This window comes from Phoenix dactylifera, chromosome 14 (assembly GCF_051530095.1).
Source record: "Phoenix dactylifera cultivar Ajwa chromosome 14, Ajwa_hap1_PhDact_Kaust_v1.1, whole genome shotgun sequence".
Lineage (NCBI taxonomy): Eukaryota > Viridiplantae > Streptophyta > Magnoliopsida > Arecales > Arecaceae > Phoenix > Phoenix dactylifera.
Genome location: NC_143203.1, coordinates 19,363,507 through 19,390,509, shown reverse-complemented (window position 1 = coordinate 19,390,509; position 27,003 = coordinate 19,363,507). Strand labels below are relative to the sequence as shown.

The following is a 27,003-nucleotide window of genomic DNA, read 5'->3' as shown; positions in this document are numbered from 1 at the left end:
AATTAGACTAATGACTCCTCTAAAATGGATACTTAATCACTTAGCATCAGGGAGAGTCATTACCACTTAGAAACTTTCACCACCATTTTCCGAGTAGAATCCCCAAAGCATTTAACACCGAGGCTTCCTTGTCATTTGGTTTTGCAAATCTGCTGACAGAAAGCCTTATTAACAGATAATAAACCTTTCCATTCGAACACAATCCAATCTACTGATAACCCAATTAGGAGCCTTAAATATAGAAAGCAAATACATAGGAAGATTAGATGGCACCTAGTTCAATAAAACAAAACAATCTCCAAGAGACAGAGTTGTTGCAGACAACTAGATAACCTTCTGTCCAACTTATCACTCAGAAAAATCCAGGCAACCTTCTTCAAATTACTAGCATCAAAAGAAAGCTTCGATACTTGATGGAATAAGATCCAAGTTTATAGTTTAAAAGTTATGATCCCAACAATAATTTTATGAAGCCGAAAGTAAGAGACTTTGCATAAATGGATCCCAACAATATCAAAGTATCACCTGCATACAAAAGAGAAACAACTTTAATGTCAAACGAATTGAAGGGCCAAGTCCAGTCAAAAGACTATCAGATTAAACTCAGTGTCGGAGACAAAAGATCAACCACAAGAATGAAAAGAAAAGGATAAAATAGATCCCCTTGCCTCGAACCTTTTCTAATAAATAAATAATTAAAAAAATTGTGGTAAAAAAAAAACTTCATACAACATTAAAATCCAGCCAAAAGCACTTAGGTCAAAGAAGTTAACTAGAGCATAAAAAACTTAGAACTATAATTTTCTTTGGATTTAGGAACATGCCAACCTAACCACCATGCATGCCAAGCAGTATTATTGCATAACCTATCGTCCCATGTTGAATGCCAATAAAAGAACAACAGGCATCATCTTCAACAAAACGTGTTGACTCCTCCATCTTTTCAGAAAGAGAGAGAGAGAGAGAGAGAGAGAGAGAGAGAGAGAGGGGGGGGGGTAGACCAATGAGTCAGCAAGACAGGAGAAATAATAGCGATGGACTGGTCAGAAAACACTTCCACGAGCCTTCTGATGGTCAGATGGCTCGGGATGATCATCTGATTCCCTCGAATGTACAGTCCCGATCAGCTAAAGCCGAAGCTATCTTAACATCAATAAATTTCAAGCAACCCAGGTGCAACAGGAAAAGAGGAAACGCTGCGGTTAAAAGGACAACACCACCCCACATCTTCGGAATCACAACCAAACAAACAGCAGATAGAGATTATGATAGATGTTTAATATCCATACAATACTGGTAGTCATCATCAACCATAACCAACATCTAATGTCCCATCGCGCACACTCTCTACAGGGAGCAACAGCAGCAACAGCTAACTTCTCTGCATCTCCTTACCATGTTTCCTAGAAGAGGATCCGTCCGCCACTCCACGCAGCAATATCGAAGGGCTTCTACAGGGGGTGGTATGGTACATAGCCGAGGGAAGACTTGACGTTGGCGACAATGTCGCTGCACCTCTTCAGAAGGATTAGCATTTGGTTTGAGATATCAGGTCCTCCGTTCCTTCCCTCTCCCGCCGCATGCTGTCGACCGTTGTGCTGCGGTCCGGACCGGTTGAACTGGGCTGGTCCAGGACCACGAGCTTCAGACCCGTCCACGATGCGAGGGAGCAGTGGAGGTGGAAGTGAAATGGATGGAAGTGGGACACCAGCAGCGCGAGGCGGAGGTCGAGGTGGAGGTGGAAGTGAGATGGGTGGTGGGAGTGGAGGAGGTGGTAGAAGACGTTGCTTCTCCATGGCACGAGGAGGGTTTGAAAGAGGGGAAAGTAGTGGAGGTGGTGGGGGACGAGGAAGCAAACCGGATGACTTGGGATTCTTGCTAGTCAAAGGATCCATCGCTGGAAGAGAAGATGGGAGAAGAAACCCAGATGCAGAGGTGGAAGATGAGGTCCCAGCTGCATGACTCCCTCCACTGCCATTGTCGTGCACGAATGTTACTACTCGTTGCGGAGGCTCTCTTGCAGCATCACCCGCAGAGTCGCCGCCGCCGCCGCCGCCGCCGCCCTCGTCGCCAGGCTTCTTTAAGATGGATTTCAGCGGGCCCGTGGCTGCCCGTTGCTGCTGATATGGTAAAGCCCGAGGCTGTTGACCACCATTTCCAGGCCCGAGCGGCGGGCTGCCGCTGGGACGTGACTGCGGTGGCGGCAGCTTCCCAGGAATATTGGAGAGCGGTTGAAGCGTCGTGGCGGGGTCGAGCTCACGGATGTGGCACCGAAATGGACCGAGGAGGAGGTCATCTTTCGTAGCATGGTTGAGAGCAGCCTGTGCATGGGGCTTGTGCTCAAAGATCACTCTGCACGAGTTGGACTTCCAGTAGATCCGGGTAGCATCTTTAACCAGCGGTCCGAACACGACGAAGGTCGCCTTGAGTTTTGCAACCGATGGAAGTGACGCTCCAGGCTCAAACTTCAACACCAGAGCCGTTGGAGAGAACGGCAGAGGAGGCCGGGCTGGCTCTTGCTTCTTGACGGTCTCTGCTCCCTTGTTGTTAGGCTTTGCCGAAGCCGCTGATGCTGTTACTACTGTTGCTGTGCTTGATTGCTTCCGCTTTCGCTGCTTTCCCCCTGGTATCTTCCGGCGGCGGATTCCAGCCTTCTCCTCGACAGCCGGTGCCTTTATTTGATTCATTTTCTTCGCCTTCTTTCCATTCAACTGTTCCAGTCGGTCGGATGGGCCCCGTTTGCGGCGAGCCTTCGTCGGATCATCTGGCTTCGGTCTAGGTTTCAATAGCTTCACGGCAGATGATGAAGGCTCTCTGCGATCCTTTGCTTCCTTCCCAAGAGCCATGACAGCATTTCCAGCACCAGGCTTCAGCAGTGATCGAGCAGCAGCCACTCCAGTGGCTTGAAGCTGGGCCATATCGTGCTCACTTTCTGGTGGGCGGAGCGACTTCCGATACACCTTCATCCGGAACTCACGGAATACTTGGAGGACAACACTGGGAGCATCGCGCTCGATCGCATAGAAAGGATCCGCTGCTAGCTCTCGTAGGTCGCTCAGTAGCTGTGGAAACTCCAGATTAAGAGAGCTCACATCCACTCTGGGTTGTCGAGCAGCGGCGCTATTGAGAACTGAGGTCCTCACAACTCCATCACCTCTCCTCTGTGATTCAGTTCGGACAATCTGTCCATGTCCAAGTCCAATACCGATCGACTTGCCTGCTAATTTCCCATAAGATTCTCCTCCATATCTAGAGAGGCCAGCCTCAATACCAAGTACTTTCTTTTGCTTCTTCTTCTTCTTCTTGATGCCTCCTCCTCCAGTGTCAGCACCAGGTCCAACAGAACCGACATCTTCCCTCAAGCGCTTTCGAGCCGTCTCCTTCTTCACCATTCCTTTCGCAGCTGCCACAGCCTGAGCCTTCAAGCCCTCCCCTGCTGCTCGAGGATCAGAGGCCGGCAAATCTACTGCAGGTTTTTTCTCCCGTCTGAGACTATTACTGTGGCAATCCGGCTGTCCAGGTTCAGTCTCCATCCTTCTTCCATCTTTTGGCAACGGTTCACCACCCTTCGGCTTCCGGTCAGCCAAAGCTCGAGTTCGAGGGGTCATCGGCATGCACATATTGGAGACACCAGCGTAGGCTTGCCACACATCACTCGCCAACTTCGTTTCCTTGCGTTTCGACGACGCCCACACATCGCTGCTCGCACCAGCTTTGCTGCCTGCGGACGTCGCCCGAGGCCTCTTCTGAAGCACTTTTTTGCCGGTATGGGAACTGGACGCCGCGGCCTGACCTCGGGGAGCCTTGTAGCAGCGGACGGCCCTTGTCGTCTCTTTATAAGGTTTAGCAGGGGGCGAACGGAGATCCAGAGCAGGCCTCGAGTGCCCTCCAGTACTGGAGCTTGCATGCCGCCCTCCTTGTTCCTCCCTTCGCTTCTTGACGACGTATAACTTTTTCTTCTTCGATGATGAGGAGGCAATCTTGGGAGCACTCGCAGCAGCTCTGGAGGAGGAGAAGGAGAAGACCACCCTCCCGTCGCCCAGGTTTTCATCAGCAATCCTGAGCTGACCACTGAGAAGCGCAACTGTTCAAGTCAAAAAAGAAACAAGAAAGATAGAAAAAAAAAAAAAGCGTCATACACAGAGTTATAGAGAATACGATAATATAACTACTATAGAGACATGGCACACAGTGAAGAATTCCATAAAGAAAAGGATAGACGCTGAGACGTACGTTATTTTCAGAAGGGAAAACAGAGAGACGTGAACAGTTTATTAAGTCATGTAAAGAACGGAACAGCGTGAATGACGAAAAGAAGGTGAATCACGGCGAAGATTTGTATCTCTGAAATTTTTGTTCTTTTAGTTTGGTCCAGTGTGTGGATTATTTAAAAAAAAAAATGACAGTAAGGAAAGAGAATTCAAGATTGGTTTAGTTTACGCAACTTGTTCATGTTTCAGGACGACTCTTACACATCATCAAATCTAGATGTCAGTAAGGAAAGAGAATTCAAGATTGGTATAATTTTCAACAACTCGAGAAATGAAATAAAAAAATATTATTGTTTTGAAAACAATTGACGAGTGACGTGACCCGCTAAGAGTTCTCCATGCATTTTATATACAAGACGGCCGGCGAAAAGCCTGCCCTATTGGACGCCGGGACCGACGCCCACCTCTTACGAAATATAAAAAAAAATACACACTATTTGAAAAAACAAAAGGAAGAAATCAAACAACAGAAGATCACCAAAAGAGTCTGTGATGCATCCAATAAAATAAAAAAAACAAAATACTTCTGAGTATCATAGATAACTCTCCATCTCTAACCTACATAGTACTACCGGAGTGATTGGCTATATAAGCAGCCACTCAATCCGCAACCCCGTTAGCTTCACGGAAAACATGCTTGGCCTGAAAGACTCCTTCATTCCTCACCATTACCCAGATATCTTGGAGTAAGGGGTGGACATAACCATTACCTCTAGGGCTCCTTCGGATCCAACTGATGACCATGGCCGAGTCTCTTTCTAGAACAATGAAACTGGCCTGTAACATACACTAGGCGCGCGTGACGAAAGGCCCACCCACGAGGCCCATGCAGCCTCTATCTTAGAGGTCCGTTTAAGGATATCAAATATATGGATTCGGTACGAAGTAAAAAATCAAAATCAAATCTAAAATCTACCACCGTTCCTCAAAAAAATAAAAAAAATATTTATTTTATATTAAAATTTTTTATATAAAAAATTTAAATTAATGATATTTATAATTATTATATAATTCATAGCAACTCAACTATTAAATATATCCTAAAATGATAATACAATCATCCAACAAACTCAATAATTTTAAGAAAATAACACAATCATTCAACAAACACAATAATTTTGAAAAAATAATATAACCATCCAACAACATCAAATAAACTAAATCCATCAAATATAATAATCACAAAGAAGAACCCAAAAAAAGAAAAAAAGCCACCTATTTAGCCTCTAGGAATTGTCCATGCAGTCATTTACCCATCCATGATCGATCCAAATTGAATGAAATAGAAGGTTAAAATTTATACCTAATACAAAAAATACTAAGAGATATCGAAAATGTTCGGTTTCAGGCTCGGTGTCGGACTCAATTTTGAATCGGGTTCGAATCAGAAATTTCATCCAAACCGAAACTGAAACCAAATAATTTTTTTATTTTTAGAAATATCGTCGAAACCATCCCAATTTAATTTCGGCTAATACCGATTCTTTCAGTTCAGAAATAGATAAAATATTCTGTTGACTCATGTCCAGATTATGCCCCTTAAAAGCCGTGTAGTTGCTGCCGATTAACATCTTATTGTAGACGGCAGCAAGAGGTACCAAGCTCTAACTGAAACCATCGTCAAAATCAAGCCTCCCCGTAACAGACACAATTCAGTGCTCCAGTGATATTTTTTCTAAAATAATGATTTGATTGATACTTCCGAGTAGATTGATACTTTCTAGTTCTACATGGAGAAACAACCTATAGAGCAACAATCGAAAAACCTAAAGAGAACGGTCATCCTTAAGCTCATGCCATTGTTAAAATATTGTTGCTATTAGATAAGCTCGTGCCTCTAGTACCACATATCTTACAACCACGGTTGATCAAGACCTAGTCAGAAGGCAAAAAAGGATCACACATTGAATGCTTTTTTGGACAGCATAATATTCTATGTGTTGGAGGAAAAACGGATTGCTCCGAAGTACATGAACGTGTCGTCGGCACGTGACCAAAGCGCCCGACCTGGAAGTGCCAGACCTGAAGGCGCTCGACCTGAAAGCCCCCGACCTGAGGGCGCCCGACCTGAAGGTGCCTGACCTCGGTATCCCCGACTTTAAAACGCCGAGCCGATCTCTAAGGGCCGATCTGGCCGTTTACACGTTAAGGCCACACCCTGCGATGACCTCACCACGTCACGTTCCACCCGCCGACCATGCTACGACGTATCAGGGACCATGCCCTGAGCGACAGTCAACAATTAATGCGCATGGCCTCTGCTGATCTCCGGCTCATTCAACAATCAATGCACACGCTATCTACGGATCTTAAGCCCTCCACGGCAAACAGCTGACCTGCTCGGCTACGTCCGATCAGCCACGACGACCATTGGCTCCGGCCTGATCTTCTACGGCAATGCATTAATTCACACGATCGTGCATTAATTCATACGACATGCTCAATCATGACGGTAACCCATTCGTCCCGTCACATCACAGGTAATCCTGTACCCCTCTATAAAAGGGGAACCCCTCCATCTTAGAGGGGGTTGGACTCTGAAACTCCTGAGACATATTTTCTCTCCCCCCATATATTTGTCCCCTCTGACTTAGGTATCGGAGGGCCGGCGCCGGAAACCCCGGCCACCGGCTTTTTGCAAGTCCCCCGGAGGATGCCGCCCGCCGACGGACCGCCACCCGCCATCTCACGCCGGAGCTCCTCCTTCTCAGTCGACGGCCGCCCCCGGGTCCAATTTCCAGCAACATTATGGATATATAATCGCGAAGAAGAACCAAGGGAAGAAAAAATCTGTACCTTAAGCCTCTAAGGTTTGTTCGTTTAGTCATCTACCCATCTATAATCTATAAATGATCCAAATTGAATGGGATAAAAGGCTAAAATTTATATTTACACAAAGAGATATGGGATATGTTTGATTTTAAGCTCAGGCTTGGTTTTGAATCGGGGCTTCATCCAAACCAAAATCGAATGGTTTTTGATGTTTTTTTTAAAAAAAACCATGATCGAAATCATCCCCATTTCATTTCGGATAAAATCGTTTCATTCGATTCGAGGATAAATAAAATATCTGGATATCTGTCTCTATTTACGTCCCCTTCATTTATCTTCAGATTATGCCTCTTAAAAGTCGTGCAATTGTTGCCGATTAACATTTTATTGTGGACGACAGCAAGAGGTACTCCAGTGATATTCTTTCTAAAATCAAGTATCCCTATAGCGGACACAATTCGGTACTCCAGTGATATTCTTTCTAAAATAATGATTTGATTGATGCTTCCGAGCAGATTGATACTTCCTAATAGTACATAGAGAGAATCTAGAGAGCAACAATCGAAAAACCTAAAGAGAATGGTCATCCCTAAGCTCATGTCATTGTTAAAATATTGTTGCTATAATTTCGAAACCGAGTTCTTGATAAACAAAGGCTTTAATTAGCAACCATGCCTCTGGGCTCTGGTACCACAGTTGATCAAGACCGAGTCAAAAAGGCAAAAAAGAACCACACATTGAATGCCTTTTTTGAGCAGCACAATATTCCATGGAAGATGTAATCGCGAAGAAGAGCCAAAAGAAGGAAAAAACATCTCTTAAGCCTCTAAGGTTTGTCCGTTTAGTCATCTACCCATCTATAATCTATAAATGATTCAAATTGAATGGGTTAAAAGGCTAAAATTTATGTTTAACATAGAGAGATATCGGATATGTTCGATTTTGAGCTCAGTGTCAAAGCCTGATTTCGAATCGAGGACTTCATCCAAATCCAAACCGAACGGTTTTTGATATTTAAAAAAAATCATCATCGAAATCATCCCCATTTCATCTCGGTTAAAATTATTTCTTTCGATTCGAGGATAAATAAAATATCTGGATATCTGTCTCTGTTGACATCCCCAGGTGCATTCATTCATCTCCAGATTATGCCTCTTAAAAGCTGAGCGGCTACTACCAATTAACATCTTATTATGGACCACAACAAGAGGTACCGGGCTTTACCTGAAACCATCAGCAAAATGATCATGTATCCCCATAACAGACACAACTCGGTGCTCCAGTGATATTCTTTCTAAAACAATGATTTGACCGATACTTCCTAGTAGATTAATACTTCCTAGTAGTACATAGAATCTATAAAACAAAAATCATAAAACCTAAAGAGAACCGTCATCCTCAAGCCGTTGAATGCCTTTTTTGAAAGGCACAATATTCCATGGAAGATAGTTTTTTACTCATCATTTTCAAGAGATATATATTTCACCTTAGACAATTAAAGATTATAAAAATACGGTAGCCTCAAATGATGTGCTTAGATGCTTCCCGTATTTTTGTTTGAAAAAAAATAAAAAGAAAAGGATCGAACAAGTTGGTAGAATTCCCAACCCTAAATATACCATAGACACTGCTGCCTTAATCCTTCAATATGAAAAAGAATCATCCACCTTACCCATAACATACTTTATTGCAAACCGACATAAGAACTTGCAACTACAAAATGGCGTCAAATTATTTGCATGACGTGGTCTGTTCACCGTTTCCCTACTTTGTAGGAGAAAAGGTGCTTGGATGGGTCAAGCCTTGTATACTTCTAGTTTGGCTCTAGAAAAGCTAGGAGTTAATCAAGGACAACAACTTTCAGTTACATCAAATGTGGCCTTCCGAAGATGTGCAAACTTGCTACATCAAGTAAGACAGTACGTCAATACACCATGATAACGCACAAATGAAAACCACCAAAACATTTTTGGGTCACATCTTTATAGATCAAAGATGGAAGATCCTAGAACTTTTGACCTATAGAATGAGTCAGTGCAGATAAAGTAATCCACTATAAAAAAATTCTAATCTTTTTTTTTTTTTTTGCTAGGAAAAAAGAGGGAGGGGAGGGGAGGGGAGGAGAATTAACCCCACCCGCGTAGCAGCCCCTACTGGAACCTCCTTCCACTAGAAAATATCTGATGCAGGTAAACAATACACTCATACCCTCCCCGATCCGTGGTTACCCACGTGTGAGTACGTCACCTCAGCACCACCTCAGTACCAGCGGACCAGAAGCGCTCCCATCGAGCGCATCCAGGCGAGAGGCATTCAGTTTCCACATTTAATCGACGCCCGTGCGTTTCGAACCTGGGCCACACGGATGGAAATAAAGCCTCATTCCATCTATGTTACCACCTCGGTGGTCTTTGTAATCATTTTCGATTGAAATATTATCATCTAATCACAGTTAAATATTCTCTTCCTTGGGTAGCAATTTAGTTCAGAAATTTGTTATATGGACAAAAGATGGCTTGGTAAGCAGTAAGTTTCAAGCCATGAATCTATACGCCTAAACATCAGAAAGTACTGGAGAATTAGAATGTGGAGTAATTAGTCTCATGAATGTGTAATGCTTCACTTCTTAATTGTAACAGGGTTTATCCTATTAATTGGATGATTTCAAACACTACTATGTTGCTACACGACAGAATTTACTTTTTTTTTTTTGCTAAGACGGGCAGGTCAGACTATCCGAGTCCGAACATACCCAATAAAATCAGAAAACAGAATGTCACGGAATGCCCTAGGCAAATCCTCTCTCCGAGTCCACAGGTTGCCACCAGAGTAATTGGCCACATAAACGGCCACCCAGTCTGCAGCACTATTGGCGTCCCAGAAGACGTGCTTAGCCTGAAAGACCATCCCGTCCCCGCTCATCGACCAAATATCCCAAAGTATGGGGTGGTCCCCATCCCGGCCACTCGGACACCCCCCACGCACCCCCCCCCCCCCCCCCCCCCCCCCACATCCAACCTATCACTCTGTGACAAAATTTACTTTTGACCTATTGTATTAGCTCATGGCAAGATTATTTTAGACATAGCTCCTTTCATAGCGTCGGATCACAGTTTCATCCCTTTGGTCATCAGGGTATGCAGTTTGTCATTTTGATCATTTCGCTAGATGATTCTATTAGATTCTTCAACATCGTGCATCTATAGCATATCTTCTGATCAACCTTATCAGCCACCAAGTGTTTTGCTTGTTTTTTGTGTCATTATCCTCGCAATAATCTTAGCTCGACGGTCAACTTTTCAGCTTCTGGTTTCAACCCCTTGTATCGTCTTAACCAAGATTGTTGTCTTTTATGAAATACAATTTGGCTAAACCACCAATACCAAAGTAACAATCCTTGACTATGCTTTATATAATGTCACAGTAGATTTTCTTCATGCTGGTCTTCCTCAAGCCACATAGTCAATAATCTAAATTATTATATTCTATGTTCAACACATGATCAGACATATTTGTATCTTGATATTTCATGCCTAGTGGCAGCATGCCTCACACATAGCTGAATGTCCGGAAAACCTTTGCAAAATAGAAAAGATTATAGTTAAAGATTTGAAAAAGATAATAATTGAACTATGAGGATATGAAGGAGAAGAATTGTTCACATATCTCACCTACAATCCTTTTCTACAAGGAAACAAAACCACCTAAAACCTACCAGATTTCATATCTAAATCCTATAATCTGATCTAATTAGAAACATGTCTTTTGATTAAACTACCATCAGCTAGCATGTTCACCCCAAAAAAATCACCAAAAAAGAATAAATTCATCAATAAATTTCCTAAAGGTAATGAGAATTCAATTCTAGACCCGTGAATGTTCCAAACAAGACTATGATACTTCAATTCCAAGAAAACATATTTGGGCCTGCTGATATTTCCTAGATCAATCTAGACATAACGAAATTTTGGCCCTCTAAAAAGTAGGTTCCAGGATCGATATTACATCAACACCTATATTTATTGGCTTAAGCCACATTGGCCTAGGGCTAGAAGCGGGTCTAATATAATCCAACCATATCCATTTCCAATTTCGACCAGATTCAAATTTCAAATTTAAATCCAAGTAGAACCGGATACAGATCCAGATACTTGCTCACTGAAATAGATGGATATAGATACGGTCCGGATTTTTTCGGTTTTTCCGGATTTGGATCGAGATATCCAGATAAGATTTTACTCTAGTTTTTATCCTAAAGCTTGTAACCTAGGCTACATCCTCCTTCCCAACTGGTGACTGACAAAGGGCAACCATGAAATGAGTCATCTAGCCATCATCAATCATCATCTTAACATCCCTTCTTGAACAATGACCGTTGAGGCAGTGGCAGGCGACTTTATGAGACAGAATGGACGATCTCATGCCCTTCTTGATCGACAACCGACGATCGGTATCCAGCATCTTAGCAACCATCATCACCTCGATGGCTCTAGGAGGACCAATACCTCAATGGCCGGCCATCATTCACAACATCCAACATTAGCTGCCCAATGATGCCATGGAAGAGACAGGATGAGGGTGTTGCCTCAATGCTCTTTGGTTCATGAAACTATATTTTATCACTTTCTTGTATCCCAACCTCTTAGCTTTTCCCTCTCTCTTGATCGCTTGGCTTGTGTTAGGGTTTCTGGATTCTTTTCATCCAATATTTTTTCTCTAGGATATTTGGAAGGCAGAATTTTCTAATTCAGCCTTTCTTTCTCTGGAAGAGTAGAATGAGAAGATGCATTGCTACCAGCTATATGTTTGCAAGCATAAGGTAATTGACATAGTTGTTTAAATAGTTTATTTTTCAGAAAATTTTCTCTCATTATGGCACAAATGCATAATCTTGGTTGAATTGTGCCTTTCAACTCTTTGATGAAAAAAGATAAACTCTTGATTTCAGTTTTAATTAAATTTTAACACAAATTTAATTCACTATTTCCAACTAGAGAGGGCAGTCGGCCATCCTCACCATTCTTGACAAACAACAGCTCTACCACCAATAGCAACCATGAGTCTTCAATCCCATAACTCTATCGTAGCCACCAATACCTCATGTCTCTCAAATCCGTCTCGGCTTGCCCCTTCACCTCCCCTTAGGCCAATCAAGCTACTTGGCAAGCATAGGTATAACTTTCTCTCCCCTCTCTTCTCTCTCCCATAGTCTCAGCATAGGTATATTCAGCAGAGTTATTAATTAATAAGAATATTAGGCAAAAAGATTAGGTTGTGTCCATGTTTGTTATTTACATGTATCTAAATGCTTTTAGAATGAACAACATATATTTTCGATAAAGAAGATGGACTTGGCAAAGTGCTGCCTAAATATATGGATTTTAATGGTGGATCCAATGTTTGAAGCTGTGAATTGGAATACCAAATCTTTTGCCTAATCATCCTATTTCTACATTTCCAAGTTCCTTGTGCCCAATTCCAAACTAATAATTTTTCATTAATAGCAATAAGAAAAATGCTATGTACTATACATGCAAGGAACAAGTGATTAATGATATTCTCTTCCAACATCTCCTACCCCTATCAATCAAATGACTTGTCTAGTGTAGAAACTTAATAGGTGACACTATAAATCAAAAAAGGATCATTACCCAAAAAAAAGGCATCATAATATTTTCAGTATATGAAGCTTTAACATTATGGAAACATGAAAATTATTAAGATATTTGCTAGTTTGATCAACTTCCTAAATCCTTGTTCTAGATAGCATTAAATAAATTAAGAAAAATCAAAATATCACTCTCATTAGGGTTGTTAATGTCTTAGATCAAAACGTTAGATCTTATTCATTTCACAAGTCCTAATGTTGTCCAGAGTCTTCCTCATCCTTAAATTAATCCATCAAACATTTCTTGCCTATCTTTATCAACCTTCTTGTATTCTCAATGCATATCCATATCTTATCTACTAATGTGCCTAAAATAGATTTAGCTTTCCAACATGACATATATTATGATGGATTGATGATTATGCTAATTATTGGGATATACTAGTACCTGGGACTTAGTTTAGAATGAGTATAACTTAGTAATTTAGAATGAGTATAACTTAGTAATTGCAAAGAAGTGCAGAACTTTTATGTAATTACAATAAAGAGCTCTGGTAAAAAAAGCCAGTATTTGTTTTTTAGCAAAAAAAGAAAAGCCAGTATATGGGTATTACATTTTATGTGGATAATTGTTGCGTAATTGACTTTCTCATTTTATTGTATATGTGCTTGGGTATTCCTATTACTAGTAATGAGTTGTTGCTAATTATTTAGATTCTCAGTCTAAGGTACTTAGGCCTCGTTTGGGAGAGCTTTTGGATGACCAAAAGTACTTTCTGGCCTTCCAAAAATATTTTTGGATAAAAAAGATATTTGGTAAAAATTTCGGAAAGCTATTTTAGTTTTTTCAGAAAGCTAAAAACAATTTTTTTGGAGAAGCTCCATTTTAGAGCTTTCCGAAAAAACTGTTTTGAGCTTTGTCGAAAAGCTTTTTTTTATCAAAATACCCATAATAAAATATAATAATTACATACTTTGTCCTTTTATAAACTTAAAAATCTGTTAGAGCCCTAACAAAAAAGCTTAGCCATAGATCAGACTCTCTTCTATGCAAGAAAAGGTATTCTTGTTTCCTATTATTATATTATACTATAAATATAATATTATATTACATTATATCATAATACATTAATATATTATGTTAAATAATTTAATATTATATTATATTATGGAAAATTAATGTATGCTAATAATTATAATATTTTGTATCTTTATTATTATATTATATTATAAATATAATATTATATTACATTATATCATAATTCATTGATATGTTATGTTAAATAATATAATATTATATTAAATTATTATACTATGGTATACAATGTTATATTACTATATTATAATAATATTACATTACATTACAGTAATATTATACTATATTATATATTTATGTATTAATATATATTATATTTTATTATGCTCTATTGTATAATACTATGCAATATTTTTTATGGTAAGTTTGTCATACAAAAGTACTTTCTCAGTTTGTTTACCAAATATGTTAAAATGCCACAGCACTTTAGAAATGTGGTTATCAAACAGCAAACAGCTTTTTATAAAAGCTCTATTTCAGAAAGCTCTACTTCCAAAAGCTCTACTGCTAACAGCTCTCCCAAACAGGACCTTAGTATTCTCCTTTTCTATATATATTTTAAGATTAAGATATTTATGAACTACTTCTTGCTTTCAATAAAGTTTAGATTATGATTATGAATTTTTGCTACCAATAAATGCTTGCTCAAATGGCAACTATTATTGAACCTATCTTTTATGATTATGTCATTATTTTTAGTTCTCATTATTGAATTTGGCTCAAAATCCGATATATCCAAAATAATATCTAATTTATATCCATATTTGAATAGAAAAATATGAATATGCTTAATATCCGATTTACATCATTATTAATTTAACACAAATATAGGCGTGCTTAGTATCCTATTCATATCCATATATGTCTAGTGCAATATGGATATCGATTTTGGTATCTATTTAATAATTATATTCATATCCATAATCGTTGAAAGATATGGACACAAATATGAATATACCAATATTCTCATCTAATACTGATGTACAAATATCTTGACATCCAACCATAAGAACTAGGCTACCTCTATTACTATGTGCGATAATTATTGTTTCTTATCACATTTTGCATCAAAAGCATGCGAATTCATACCATGAACTATATGTGGCCCTCTACCAACATGCCATACTTACACATCAACTACCCCATTGCTAATATACCTTGCCAGGCAAGCCTAATAAATCTAAAAATCCCACCAATTCAAGCTTCTTGAGTTCTATATTCACTATCCTATTATTTATAAAATCTATTAGTAACTTCTGGACCGTTGATTGTTACTTTCATTAACAGGACAAGACAATCTAAATATTCAATAAAGTTTCCTCGATTGTTATAAGCTTTTTTACATGCAAAACCTCAACATACTATCTCAATATACACGTGTTACCATAACAAAGGTTCACACTTTACTACAACATAGCTTAACAGCTTCCTAAGAGTCTTAAATAGGACTTTTAAGCCCATTGCAAGCACATCTAATTGTTTCAAGAATCAAACCATATGTGTATATCGTTTACGGTATCTTAGTCTAAATTTTCTTCCATCAGAAATAATATTATAAGTTCATACATTTTTAAACAAATTATGGAATGTATGTTAGTTCACATTAACAAAAATCATGTCATAAAAATTTCCAAACATGAAAATGAAGGTGTTTAATAAGCAATACCAAAACCAAAATACCATAAAGGGGCAATCTCTCAGATGAAAACTAATTTTACAAGAAATTACAATATTCATGCTGATTTAAGATAAAAGGCTATAGTATATGCATGCATGTGAAGAGGTGATAAATAAAAAAATGGCACATTGACTATATCAAAGTCATGGAAGATTCACAGATTTAAGTGGTATTAAGGGACAAATAACTTGCATAGAACTCAACTTTCATAAATCTTCTTATCCTTGTCCACATTAGACCTTCCTTTGCCACGTGTAATATGGGGCTTGCTTGGTTCATGTTTTATTTTGACTTTTTCCTAGGGTTCTCAAAGTAGTTCAAAGGCTAGTAGGCTGCAACAGTGTCCATAACTTTGTGGAATTTATTATTCATTGAGAAGGGTATTCTCTTTTGATTACAAGCTGATGGCATGCTAATCTAAAGATAGTTAATAATGACACTCTAGTTTAAAAGGTATTCTCTTTTGATTACAAGCTTCGTGGATCTCCTCCTATCGCTCTCTTTTTTTGTGCGCGTGTGTAAGGGGGCGGGGGACCGGAGGGGCGGGAGTTGTACGAGATGATTTATCAATTCCTAAAAAGAATCAAGAGAAGAGAAGATGGTCACCCCCATGAAAATCAATACTTAGCATTTCAGGAAGGATTAGAGGTGCACATCTTTTCAAGTTAGCCTGAGAGCCGGACTAAACTGACCTCATCAGGCCAATCCAGTTTGGATTTAAGAATAGATTGGTTAGATCCTTGTTCTGATTTTGAAAATTCTGATTGGATGGGTGAAGGGGTTGGATATCCCAATATGCCCCCCAAAAAAAATCAATCTATATTATAATTATTAAGCATAATGTTATATCAATATAAAGTTTATGGTTATATATATCATCACACAATTTATTATATCTTGGTCTAATGGCTTATGTTAATTTTATCTTATTAAATAGAATACTGGCTTTTGTTTTTGTAGCATGCTATATCCAAATTCCTCTTTTAGATTTTATTGTATGATTTTGGTGAAAAGACTAAATGTGCTTTTATGCTGTTTACTACTTTTAAAAAAGTTTTTTTTATAGAATTAAAGAATCATTTTGGTTATTTGTATGGTATGCCGTACCGAACTGAACCGGACAATATACGGTGTATCGTAATATACCAATTCGGTACAAATGGCATACTGACACTCGATACGTTAAAAAAATTTCGTACCGTACCGATACTGTGCTAGCGTGGCATTGGTATGGGTCTAGTACCGTAACGGCAAACCTCGGTTATTTGTTTTCTGAGGATATTCAAAGAAATGAAAAAACCAAATCATTGTTGTTAGGTTCGTTATATTTAGTTCCAACATCTACTGGTTTAATCTAGTTTCAATATTAAGAATTGGTTGCGATAGGTTCAACTTTGAGTTGGCCCTTACTCGAAAGGAACCCAAGCCATGTGCACCCCTAATAGAGATGGTACTTTTTAACAAGTGGAGGCACAAATAACTTGATGGTCAAATACTTCACTTTGAAATATTTCAAAATTACAATTGCTTTGTTCAAGACTTGTGTACGCCCAAGACATTTTGGTATATCTACTTGATATGTAATAGGTCACGCTATGCAGTTTTAAAAACCTTTAACCCAAATACAAGGTTGCCTTTCCTTCTAGTATAGGTTTTTAATTTTCCCAAGTTCTTGATATAGTTTGAAGGTTTACTCTAGGTAAAGGGATGATCATGATGTTAAGGGTTTCACCTCTCTCTCTCTCTCTCTCTCTCTCTCTCGCCCTGCGCGTGCGCGACCATCAAACCACGTTTCAACTGCACTTTAGTAAATGTGTCTTCCAAACATGAAAGCGGATCTAAGGGCTTATTTAGAGTGAAAAGGGTCAAACAAAGGGTAAAAGTGGCCTCTGGTTAGACAGAACAAGGCCCTAGGAGCAGATGGATTCCTCCAGCTTTCTTTAAGAGATATTGGCCTCTGATCAGACATGATGTGATGGAGGCTATTTAGCAGTTTTTCAGCACAGCAAAGATGCCTGTGAAGTAGAAAAGGACCTTCATCACTCTGATCCTGAAGAGGCAAGTGCCACAGAGCTATGTCCGTCCGATTAGCCTCTGTACTACTCTATACAAGGTCACGACAAAAATTTTGGTGGCCAAACTGAGGAGTATCCTATCGAGGCCCATCAGTTCAGAGCAGGGAGCCTTTGTGGGAGATCGAAGCATCACCGACAACATGCTTATTGCCTAGGAGTTTATGCACGATCTACAGAGAGCCTCAAGCCGAAGGAGCTTGATGGGGATCAAGCTACACATGGAGAGAGCCTACAATGGGATATGGTGGGCCTTCCTGCAGAGCTCCTTGGTGAATTTTGGATTTCATGAGGCGTAGATTGGCTAGGCGATGGGCTACATCAAGACTCCCTCTTTCATTGTTCTGGTGAACGGTACGCCTATACAGTTCTTCGAGTCTACTTTGGGAGTTCGGCGAGGTGCCTACTCTCTCCATTGCTATTCATCCTGTGTGTGGACTCACTGTCCAGAGCACTCCAACGGGCTGCTGAGTCCCAGGCTTTCGAGGCCTACATGCCGGTGCCGGCATCCATTTGGATCACACCTCCTATTTGCTGATGATTGCATGCTTCTAGCTCGGACGATGAGCAAAACGTCATTGGTTATCCGAAGGATCCTTGAGAATTATTATGTAGCCTCCGGTCAAAGGATAAATTGGCCAAGTCAATGATCTGCTTTAGCCTAAGGATCAAGCCACAAGTGAAGGTCTCCAACTCTCCATTAAAGAGATTTTGGGAGTGGATGAGTAGGAAGGCACGCTGAGATACTTTGGAATTCCTATTACTTATCGCTGCCTTCGTCGCAGGGATTGCTCCTCCATCGAGTAGAGCATTAGGCCCAGGCTTGAGGGCTGACAAATGGACGCTCTCTCCATGATGGGCAGAGTCACTTTGGTGCGATCGATATTGAGCTCAATACTGATATACCTGCTATCGAACACCATCTTGTCATTGGCGCCATTGGGGTGTATGGATCAAGTGTTCAGAAATTTCATCTGGGGTAGGCGGGAGGGCAGAGGTGTTATTCATCTGGTAGCATGGGAGGTGATTTGTCAGTCGGTCAGGTATGGCGTGCTGGGAGTGCGCTCTTTGATGGTGAGACGGGAGATCCTAACGACGAGACATGTAGCCAGGTATATTCTGGAAACTGGCAGTTTATAGTGTGCTCTTTTGAGAGCCAAGTACCGGGCTCATACTACGGAGCTGAACTTCTAGACAGGGCGTCACTACTCCATTTGGAGGGAGATGCACCCGTGCCTCATTGATGCTTGCTATGATTAGGTAGGCTATCAGTGATGGACGGTCCATTGATGTCTTGGAGAACAAATAGTTGACTGAGTAGCCACTGAGCTGCCTGCCGACGTTGGTTGATGCGGTGAGGCTGGCAGGGTGTAGAGTCAGTGACCTAATCACTCCTAGAGAGGGCAGGTGGAATGAGGGGTTGATTGGAGACGTATTCGGAGAGCAGCTAACGAAGAGGATTTTGGCACTCCCGATTTTCTCTAGGGAGATGACGGATAGACTGGTTTGGGCTTCGATAGGGAGGGAGAAGGTATGTGCCAGAGACCTGTATGCCTTGATGGAAGGGGAAACCACTCGGCGGATCGACGGAGGATGGATTTGGAGGATGCACAACTATCCACAAGTAGCCCTGTTTATTTGGAAGGTCGCATGGGGTTGTCTTCTGACCAGGAGTGTGCTGACCAGAAGGGGTGTCAAGACCTCTCCAATGTGCAAGGAGTGCCTTGACACGGAGGAATACATCAGTTATGCTCTTCTCGGATGTCCTCGGGCAGCACAAATTTGGAGGAGGGGTTCGTTTCTTCTATCGCGGTTCATGGGGTCGGCAAAGGTCCTTCTGTGCCATCTGATGGAATCTTTGTGGAGACTGAGTACTGCTGAGTGGGGCATCACTTGTGCTTATCTGGCCTATCACATTTGGTTGGATAGAAATGTCGTAATCTTTGAGGACAGGAGGGCGCCCATGAGGATGGTGATAGGTAGAGCTCTCTGTCATGTTGTTGAGATCACTAAGGTTACCGCGTCAACCTCATCTGAAATGGCTAGAGACATCTGAAACACCCACCTCACTATTGTAGCACCTAGGTTTACCCTTGTCTCTTGGAAGCCTCCACCCTCCGGCCATCTCAAGGTGAAGTTCGATAGAAGCGTGTCTGCAAGTGGAGACAGAGAAGGTATGGGCATTGTGATTATGAGTCATGACTCCAGGTTGATTGCAGCTGGGGGGCGATGCGCCTTCGACATGACAGCTATAGGGGCAGAGCTCAGGGCAGCACCTACACGAGACGTGTGTTAGGGGCAGATTGCGTCTTCCTTCAAGGGGATTTAGTTACGATTATTGAGTGGATTCGGAACAAGGATTTGCATGAAGATGGACACCTGCTGCTTAGTGATATTCGCAAGATGGTCAGAGATTGCAGTTCCTTTCAAGCCATGCATATGTTTCGGAAGGCGAACAAGACTGCGGACTGGATCGCCTCCTTTTCTGCTTAACACTCGGAAGAGGCCTTTTGGACATGTTATACAGCTGCCCCTCCACCCCTGCGCCATATCCTCTCTAGACTCTTTTGGCTATACTCATGCTAGAGCTGTGTGAGTAGCTGTTGTCCCAAAAAAACCAAAAAGGTAAGAGTGTATAGATGGAAGAAGAGAGGGTGTGAGGCAAGAAGGCATGAGATCAAAGGTGGAGCTATATAAGAAAGGGAGCATTAGCAAAGGATGAGTTTCTTCTGGTTGAATCCATTTTTACTCATCAATCCCATTCCCTAATTAAAGAGTTGAGTCTGCATACAAAACTCTAGATATTGAGCCAAAACTAAGTTTCCTAGTTTCCAAAGACAACATCTTAAATTATACTTGGGATGGAAAATTGGAAATCCATCTAAATAACCATCGTCAACCTTGCATTTCACTTTGGAACATGCTATCTTTTCAATCTGACATATAGGAAGTGGCATTCCTAAAAAGGACGGCCTAATGCACAATGTTCCTACCATTGCAAGGTCTAAGAAAGGTCACCATAACCATATTTTGAACACGAAATTCTAAGTCTACGATGAAGTAACCTTACCATTGCACCAAGGCTCATCCTCAAGAAATGTGATTCCTATAGGAAATAAAATTTTGGTTCCTTATGATAGTGGAGTTATACCACAATCTTGATCCTACACTATACCAAAGCAGCTATATTTCTCAACTTTTTAAATCTCATAATAATCCTGATAAGATTCTCCCTTAGACCTTAAAACCATGCTAAACTTCTACCAAAAAAGGATGCTAATGTTGCTAGACTCTTTAAAAGTCCAAGAGAAAAACTCTCCTTAAGTTTGGATTTCTATGATTCTATGCATGATAATAATTTACCATCCTCCAAAATCCAAAATTATGGTTATTGACAGGAGATAAGAAAACTTAAGCTTATCTAGATTAAGAACATAATATAATAAATAAATCTTAAATGCTTTTATGAGGAATGCCTATTGGCGCCTAACTCATGCTAAAATCTTTTTAAAGTTTATGCACAATTAAATTTTTTAGAAATAGTCACATGCATTTGCATGTGCATTGTACATATACATATATTAAAAAAAGGTCTTAAAAACTTGAAAATTGAGCAATAAAACATCTAGAAATATAAAAAGACTAGCTGTCCCAATACTCTAATTGCAACCAACTTTCTATTTTTTTCATGGTCTAACCACAAATTAGCAATTGTTTTTTGACTAACTTGAAAGCTCAGACACAAGGGGTAATACCTAGATGTATAATACCACATATGATTTTCTCCAAGGTTTTTAAGGACAACATTTTTATTTTCTAGTATTACTTTCGTTACTTCTCCTCGTTATCCTTCCAATTCTATCATCCTCAACTAGTTCTCAAAATCAGTCCGTCTTGTGATCATGTAACTCTTCCACGTGCATCAGCTAGTTCCATTAGGGGTGAAAAAAAAAACAGCCGAGCTAAGTTTAGCAGACTGCTCAAGCTCAGTTGCTTGAAGAAAGGAGTAATAAAGCTTCAATCGAAGCTCAAGCCTAGTTTGATAGAGATGTTATGCTGGGTTCATTTATCATTTGACCAAATGAGAATAGCTTCTTATCAAGCAGAACCATGCCTCTACTCAATTTTGCAAACTTAAGCTCGTCTAAATTATGAGTCGAGCTTGTAAATATTTTCAAGTTAGGGCCATTTTATAGCTGAAATGAGATTGGACAGCCATTACTGAGCCGAGCCCAAGTTGTTCATGAACAAATTGGTTCATTTGCAGCCCTAAGTTTCATAGACATTATTTCTATTGATAAACAAATGTTTATAAGGGTAGCATAGAGTACATGGGATCAAAAATTATTTAATTTAGTCATATTTTTCCAAAAAGATCCCCCATGAGATAGCAATGTCAACAAAAAAAAAAAGAAAGAAAAAAAAAAAAGACAATTCACATTCATAGTAAAGAAGCGAGGCCTCTTGCTTCATTAAAAGATATAAGAGGATCACCAAGCTGATCATGGTCTATCCTTCCATTGATCAAAGGAGTATATTATCATCAGCTTGTAAAAGAACTTAAAGAGGAAAAACACCCTGCAATACAAAATTCCACTACCACTAACCCATTAACTCAATAGACAATTGTCAGTATGGATATATCATTATTTGATTTATCAAGAACAAAGAAAATCATTAGGAATACTAAACTCAATATCTGGGCAGCATTACATGACATCTTGGATCAAACAACAACAAAAATTGCATTCCTAAGCAAGACCAATTATAAAAGAACCAAATAAACATAATTTCTTTTACATAAGATGATTTAATATTGCTCTTAGGTGAAGGTTTATAACTCAAGGATAAGTTCTTCTAGAGAAAGACAGAAAAATATGAACTAGTTACCCTATGGAAATTAGGAGTTCTGGTAGCCTTGTAAAACAGGTCTAAAATTAGTTCGAAACAATAAAATGATGAAGCTAAGCTTTCAAATGAATCCTTAATGTACTCATGCACGTTACAGTCATGTGTGTGCTTTTTTTTCACAGATACAAGCAACATCTTTTGTTTCATTAATTTTAGCTCATATGTCATTATGGTAGCTAGGGAAAGCCACATAACGGGATTAAACTAGTACAGAAGGACAATTAAAAGGGCAAATGTTGCCCAAAAAAAGGAAGTGACAATAAAAAGTGCACACTCAAGATCACAACACAAGATAACATGATGAAAACCAGAATGCTTAAGCACCAACAAGTCTTTTAAAATTATTTTTACAAACTTCATAATCACATGAGTCATTGAGATCTTTTAAGAGTTACTTGCCTTCATTTTATACTTCTTAAAGTACTGGGTTGAAACTACCAAATTATGTCGTGCTCCTCTTGGAAATCTAGATATAAGGATTCAAATGCAAAGAAAATCCACTCGAATTAAAGGAATAATCATATTTTTTAATTTAGTGAATTTAGTTGATCTTACCCTTATCATCCCAAATTAATCTTGGCATGCCCATTTTGACAAATTGTTACAAAATCACCTTCATGGGAATTATGCTGGATAAAACATTACGGTGAAATTGTATCTGAAAAATAAACAAATCCAATAAGCAAAATTTCTATCACATATTATCATCTTATACAATATTCTACCTTGTGGCTATTGTGCCTACTCGTATGTGCGCATATCAAATTAAAGGAACTCTTGAGCTTTTCCCAGAAATCATTCTCTTTATTTATTAAAGTAATAAATTTTCTAATTTAGTGAATTTAGTTGAACTTTTCCCTTATCATCACAAATTAATCTTGGGCACACCCATCTTGACAAATTGTTACAAAATTACCTTCCTGGCAGTTATGCTGGATAAAAAGTTGCAATGAAATTGTATTTGAAAATAAACAAGTCAAATAAGCAAAATACCTATTGTACATTATCATCTTATACAAAATTTTACAATGTGACTATTATGCCTGCTCGCATGTGCTAATATCAAAATCCTAATCTTATGAGCATCTAAATTGCAATTTCCTAATGAACCCCAAATAATGATGAATTGTTAGATTAGTTAACAGTTCTTGTACTCACTAGCACGGAAACTCTGAGAGAAGCTGTGTGCTCAAATTTGCAAAAACTCTCGGAATTAAATGCAACATATGTTCCAAACTAATTTATGGCCCATATACAGTAAAATAATAAACGGAGTGAACCGAGCTAGTATCCTCAGTAATTGAGCCATCGAAAATATTAATGACAAGTATGTAATTGTATGATTGGCATATTAGATAATGCAAAACAGTACATATATCAAATACAAGACCATATATAAAAGAAACTGAGCCAAAACCATATTATTGAAGTACAGAAAGAGATAAATGAAAATGTGAACCATAACCGTTAAGTTAAGATCAATAACAAAAATCGAATTGCACCAAGAAGAAAAACTTTCAAGCATTTGGACTTGTTTCTAACATTTCATGACATGCTTAAAGAACTCCAATTCAGAAAATGTGCCTGTTACAAAATTGTGGACCTTGTGGTTATTATAACTCCACGGATATAAACTCAAGGATCACTAGGTCTTCATTCATAGAATTTCTAGATGCATGAATTATAAGTAATCAAGCATAAGTTGCTTCGATATTAAGTCGAGGGAATATAGTCTACCAAGAATATCTGGAAGAGGGGAAGAAGTTTTTCATTCAATATAAACAAAGGTTGAGCCCAAAAATCCCTTCTTCCTTGCACAATGGGATGTTCCATATCGTATCAGAAGCATGAAAAGTAAATGAGAAGGCAAGTGAAATTGCATGAAATCAACACATGTACTAAATTCTAATACAAAGTGCCATTTCAGATATAACACACATAAAACCACCTCTTAAATTCAAATTAAAGTATACTTTAACAAATAACTTGCAGCTAAGAATGTTCAAATACAGACAATAACCCATCATCGAAAACATAAAAACATGGCAACTGAAAGGCATGTACTGATGTATACCTCTGGGTGCAAAGTAAACAGGTTGGTCTGGTGTTTGTGCATCGTTTAGAGACGGCCAACGTGGCTTTACTCCAAATGCTTGTGGATAAGTCTCATCATACACTTCATACAAAGCCTTCCTGTAAGCTAGCAACCTTGCCTTGCTCCTGATGAAATCAATACTCCAGGGCTCCTTGCGTCGCGAGTTCAATGCCAACTGCTGAAAAAAGGACAGTAACTCTTCGGGCATGAAGCTTTCCCTAGCACTCTCAATCTGTTCCACAGAATACTCTGCTCCTGGCTCATAGCCCGGCACATCAACACGAACATACCCAGGAAAACCAAAATACCTGAAGTTTCTTGCGTTCCGACAGTGGCAAGTCAGACCCAAAGCAGCTCTCCGGCTCACCTCATCCTCTGCCTCGTCAACAGCCAAGGCGAAATTCTTCGAGGTCGTTTGCTTCGACTTCTCCAGATAGTAAGGCTCGAAAGGGATAAGCTCATCTGGAAAAAACCACCCGTAGCTGCTGTCCCCGAAGAACGCAACCAGGACATGGCCCTCCTTCCTCGTCCTCCGGACATCGGGAGAGGCAAAAGGAACATTGAAGATGTATCCCGGCCACCACGGATGGGATTTCACCTTCCCCCAGACCATGTCGCCGATCTCGAAGCCATGCATCCAGATCTCCGGTGGCGCCTCCAGTGGAACCAAAGCCAACTGGGGAGCCACAGGCTCCCGGGAAGCGGCAGCCCCATTCAAGACCCTGTTCTCCGCCTGGACCGGCACCGATTGCTCGATTCCGGCATTCACACATGGAGAACCCTCACTGGCATCCTCGGATTCAAAAATCCTAGATGCCACCACCTCGATATCAGCGTCTCGTTCCGCCGACGCCGCCACCGGATCAATGTCCGGCAGAACCCTAGATGGATCAGAGCCAATGCCGCCGTTTTGGCGAACGGTCCCGTAGGAAACCCTAGCTCCATCTTGGGGTTTTTCCGTCCCAGAGAAGGACATATCGGCGGCGGCGGTGGCTGGATTCCTATCCACCTCGTTGGCGACGGAGATCCTCGCCAGAATGTCACGGCGAGCTTCCAAACGAAAGAAATCGAACGAAGAACGCCGGCAGAGAGGAACCCTAGTAGGCCAAGACCGATGATCATGCCCTCCAACGATTCAACCGAGCCGAGAAACCCTAGAGATCGATCACCCGGAAGAGGCGGGCTTTGGAAGTATATAAGCGGAGCACCGCATATCCGCGTGGGCGGGCTCTTTTTCGCCCCAGGTTTTAAGATGGGCATAGCCAGTTAGATATGATGGGTCCTCCGCTCTCCGTTTATTAACGTGTACCCACAATTATGATCAGGATTGATAGCGAGGGTTTTAGGGATAACGGCATATCCTTCTTGTCGTTTAAGCGTAGCTTTGCCCGCGGGGTTACGTAATTTAGAGCCCATGTATTGAGGCGGCGCGCCACAATGTACTCGGCCCATGACTAGCCCATTGATATTTATAACGTGGGCCATCTCTAGGAGTTACACCCTAGCCTTATTATAAAGTAGATATAACGATTTCATCCATAATTGTAATATATTATAATATAAAAATGATACTTGTGCTACCGATATCAGTATATAAAATAAATTACTATTTTATTGCAGAAAGAACAGAAATGTAACTCTGCCGGGAGAGAGAGAGAGAGAGAGATGGAGAGGTGAGAAAGAGAGAGAAGTGATAGAAACATTAATGTGGTGGATCCTTACTGTTGCTAAAAATTTATATATGAGATAGAAATGTTAATGGAACCCAATCCTACTTATTTGCTCGGAATACTATATCATAAAGCCCATGACCGGCCTATTAAAATTGATACTGTGCTTGTTGATTTACTATTGTTATTTAGAATAATCGCAACGTTCAATAAATTTTTTTTTGGATAAAATATAATATTATACAGATAAATATGATTTCATAAGAGTGATACAAACATGATAAATATTGGATGATGAAATTGTGTACTTCTTTTTCGATTGGATTTATATTTGACTAAAATGTAAGGTCGATAAATGACTCTAACTTAGTTGATATTACTTTACATAGTTTGTTGATGAGAAGTTATTTTAATGGTCCAGCTTTTTATTGAAAATTGAAAACTTCTATATCCACAAAACATATAAAAATACCTTTCTTTTTTTTTCTTTTTTTAAGCACATGTTATCAACTTTTTAGTAGATAAGTTATGAATTTTTATAGGAATGATGCCCTTTTCTATGCTTCATAGAGTGATAAATCTATCTAGTAAAAAATAAAACCAGCAATATACTTCTATTCCTCAATAATCAAGAAAAATCTAGATTTAAATTGGGAACTTCATTTTGATACAAAAATAAAAATATTTCATTTTTGTATTCAATTTCCAAAATAAAAATAATACCAACTTAGTTATCTCTCTCTCTCCCCCCCCCCCCCCCCCCCCTTTCCCCTTTTGTGAACTTGCAATGGACTATTCCGTGCATAATTCGTGACTTAAATGACTAATAG

General features: G+C 39.8%; 1 protein-coding gene across 1 annotated transcript; it reads right to left on the bottom strand.

The window, feature by feature from the left end:
* Window positions 1-1,085: 1,085 nt before the first annotated feature.
* LOC103715109 (PWWP domain-containing protein 1-like) lies at window positions 1,086-25,747 on the bottom strand. The gene is made up of 2 exons (XM_088710542.2): window positions 24,483-25,747; window positions 1,086-4,084 (listed from the first exon to the last, which is right to left on the bottom strand). Exons 1-2 carry the CDS (start codon window positions 25,477-25,479, stop codon window positions 1,452-1,454), a joined length of 3,630 nt encoding a protein of 1,209 aa, XP_088566668.2. The 5' UTR covers window positions 25,480-25,747; the 3' UTR covers window positions 1,086-1,451.
* Between the last annotated feature and the right edge of the window lie 1,256 nt (window positions 25,748-27,003).

Coding starts and splice junctions, on each gene's coding strand:
- LOC103715109 (XM_088710542.2), bottom strand. CDS start 25,479: ATGTCCTTCTCTGGGACGGAAAAACCCCAAGATGGAGCTAGGGTTTCC. Junction 4,085..24,482: donor TGTTTACTTTGCACCCAGAG/GTATACATCAGT, acceptor TGACTTGAACAG/TTGCGCTTCTCAGTGGTCAG.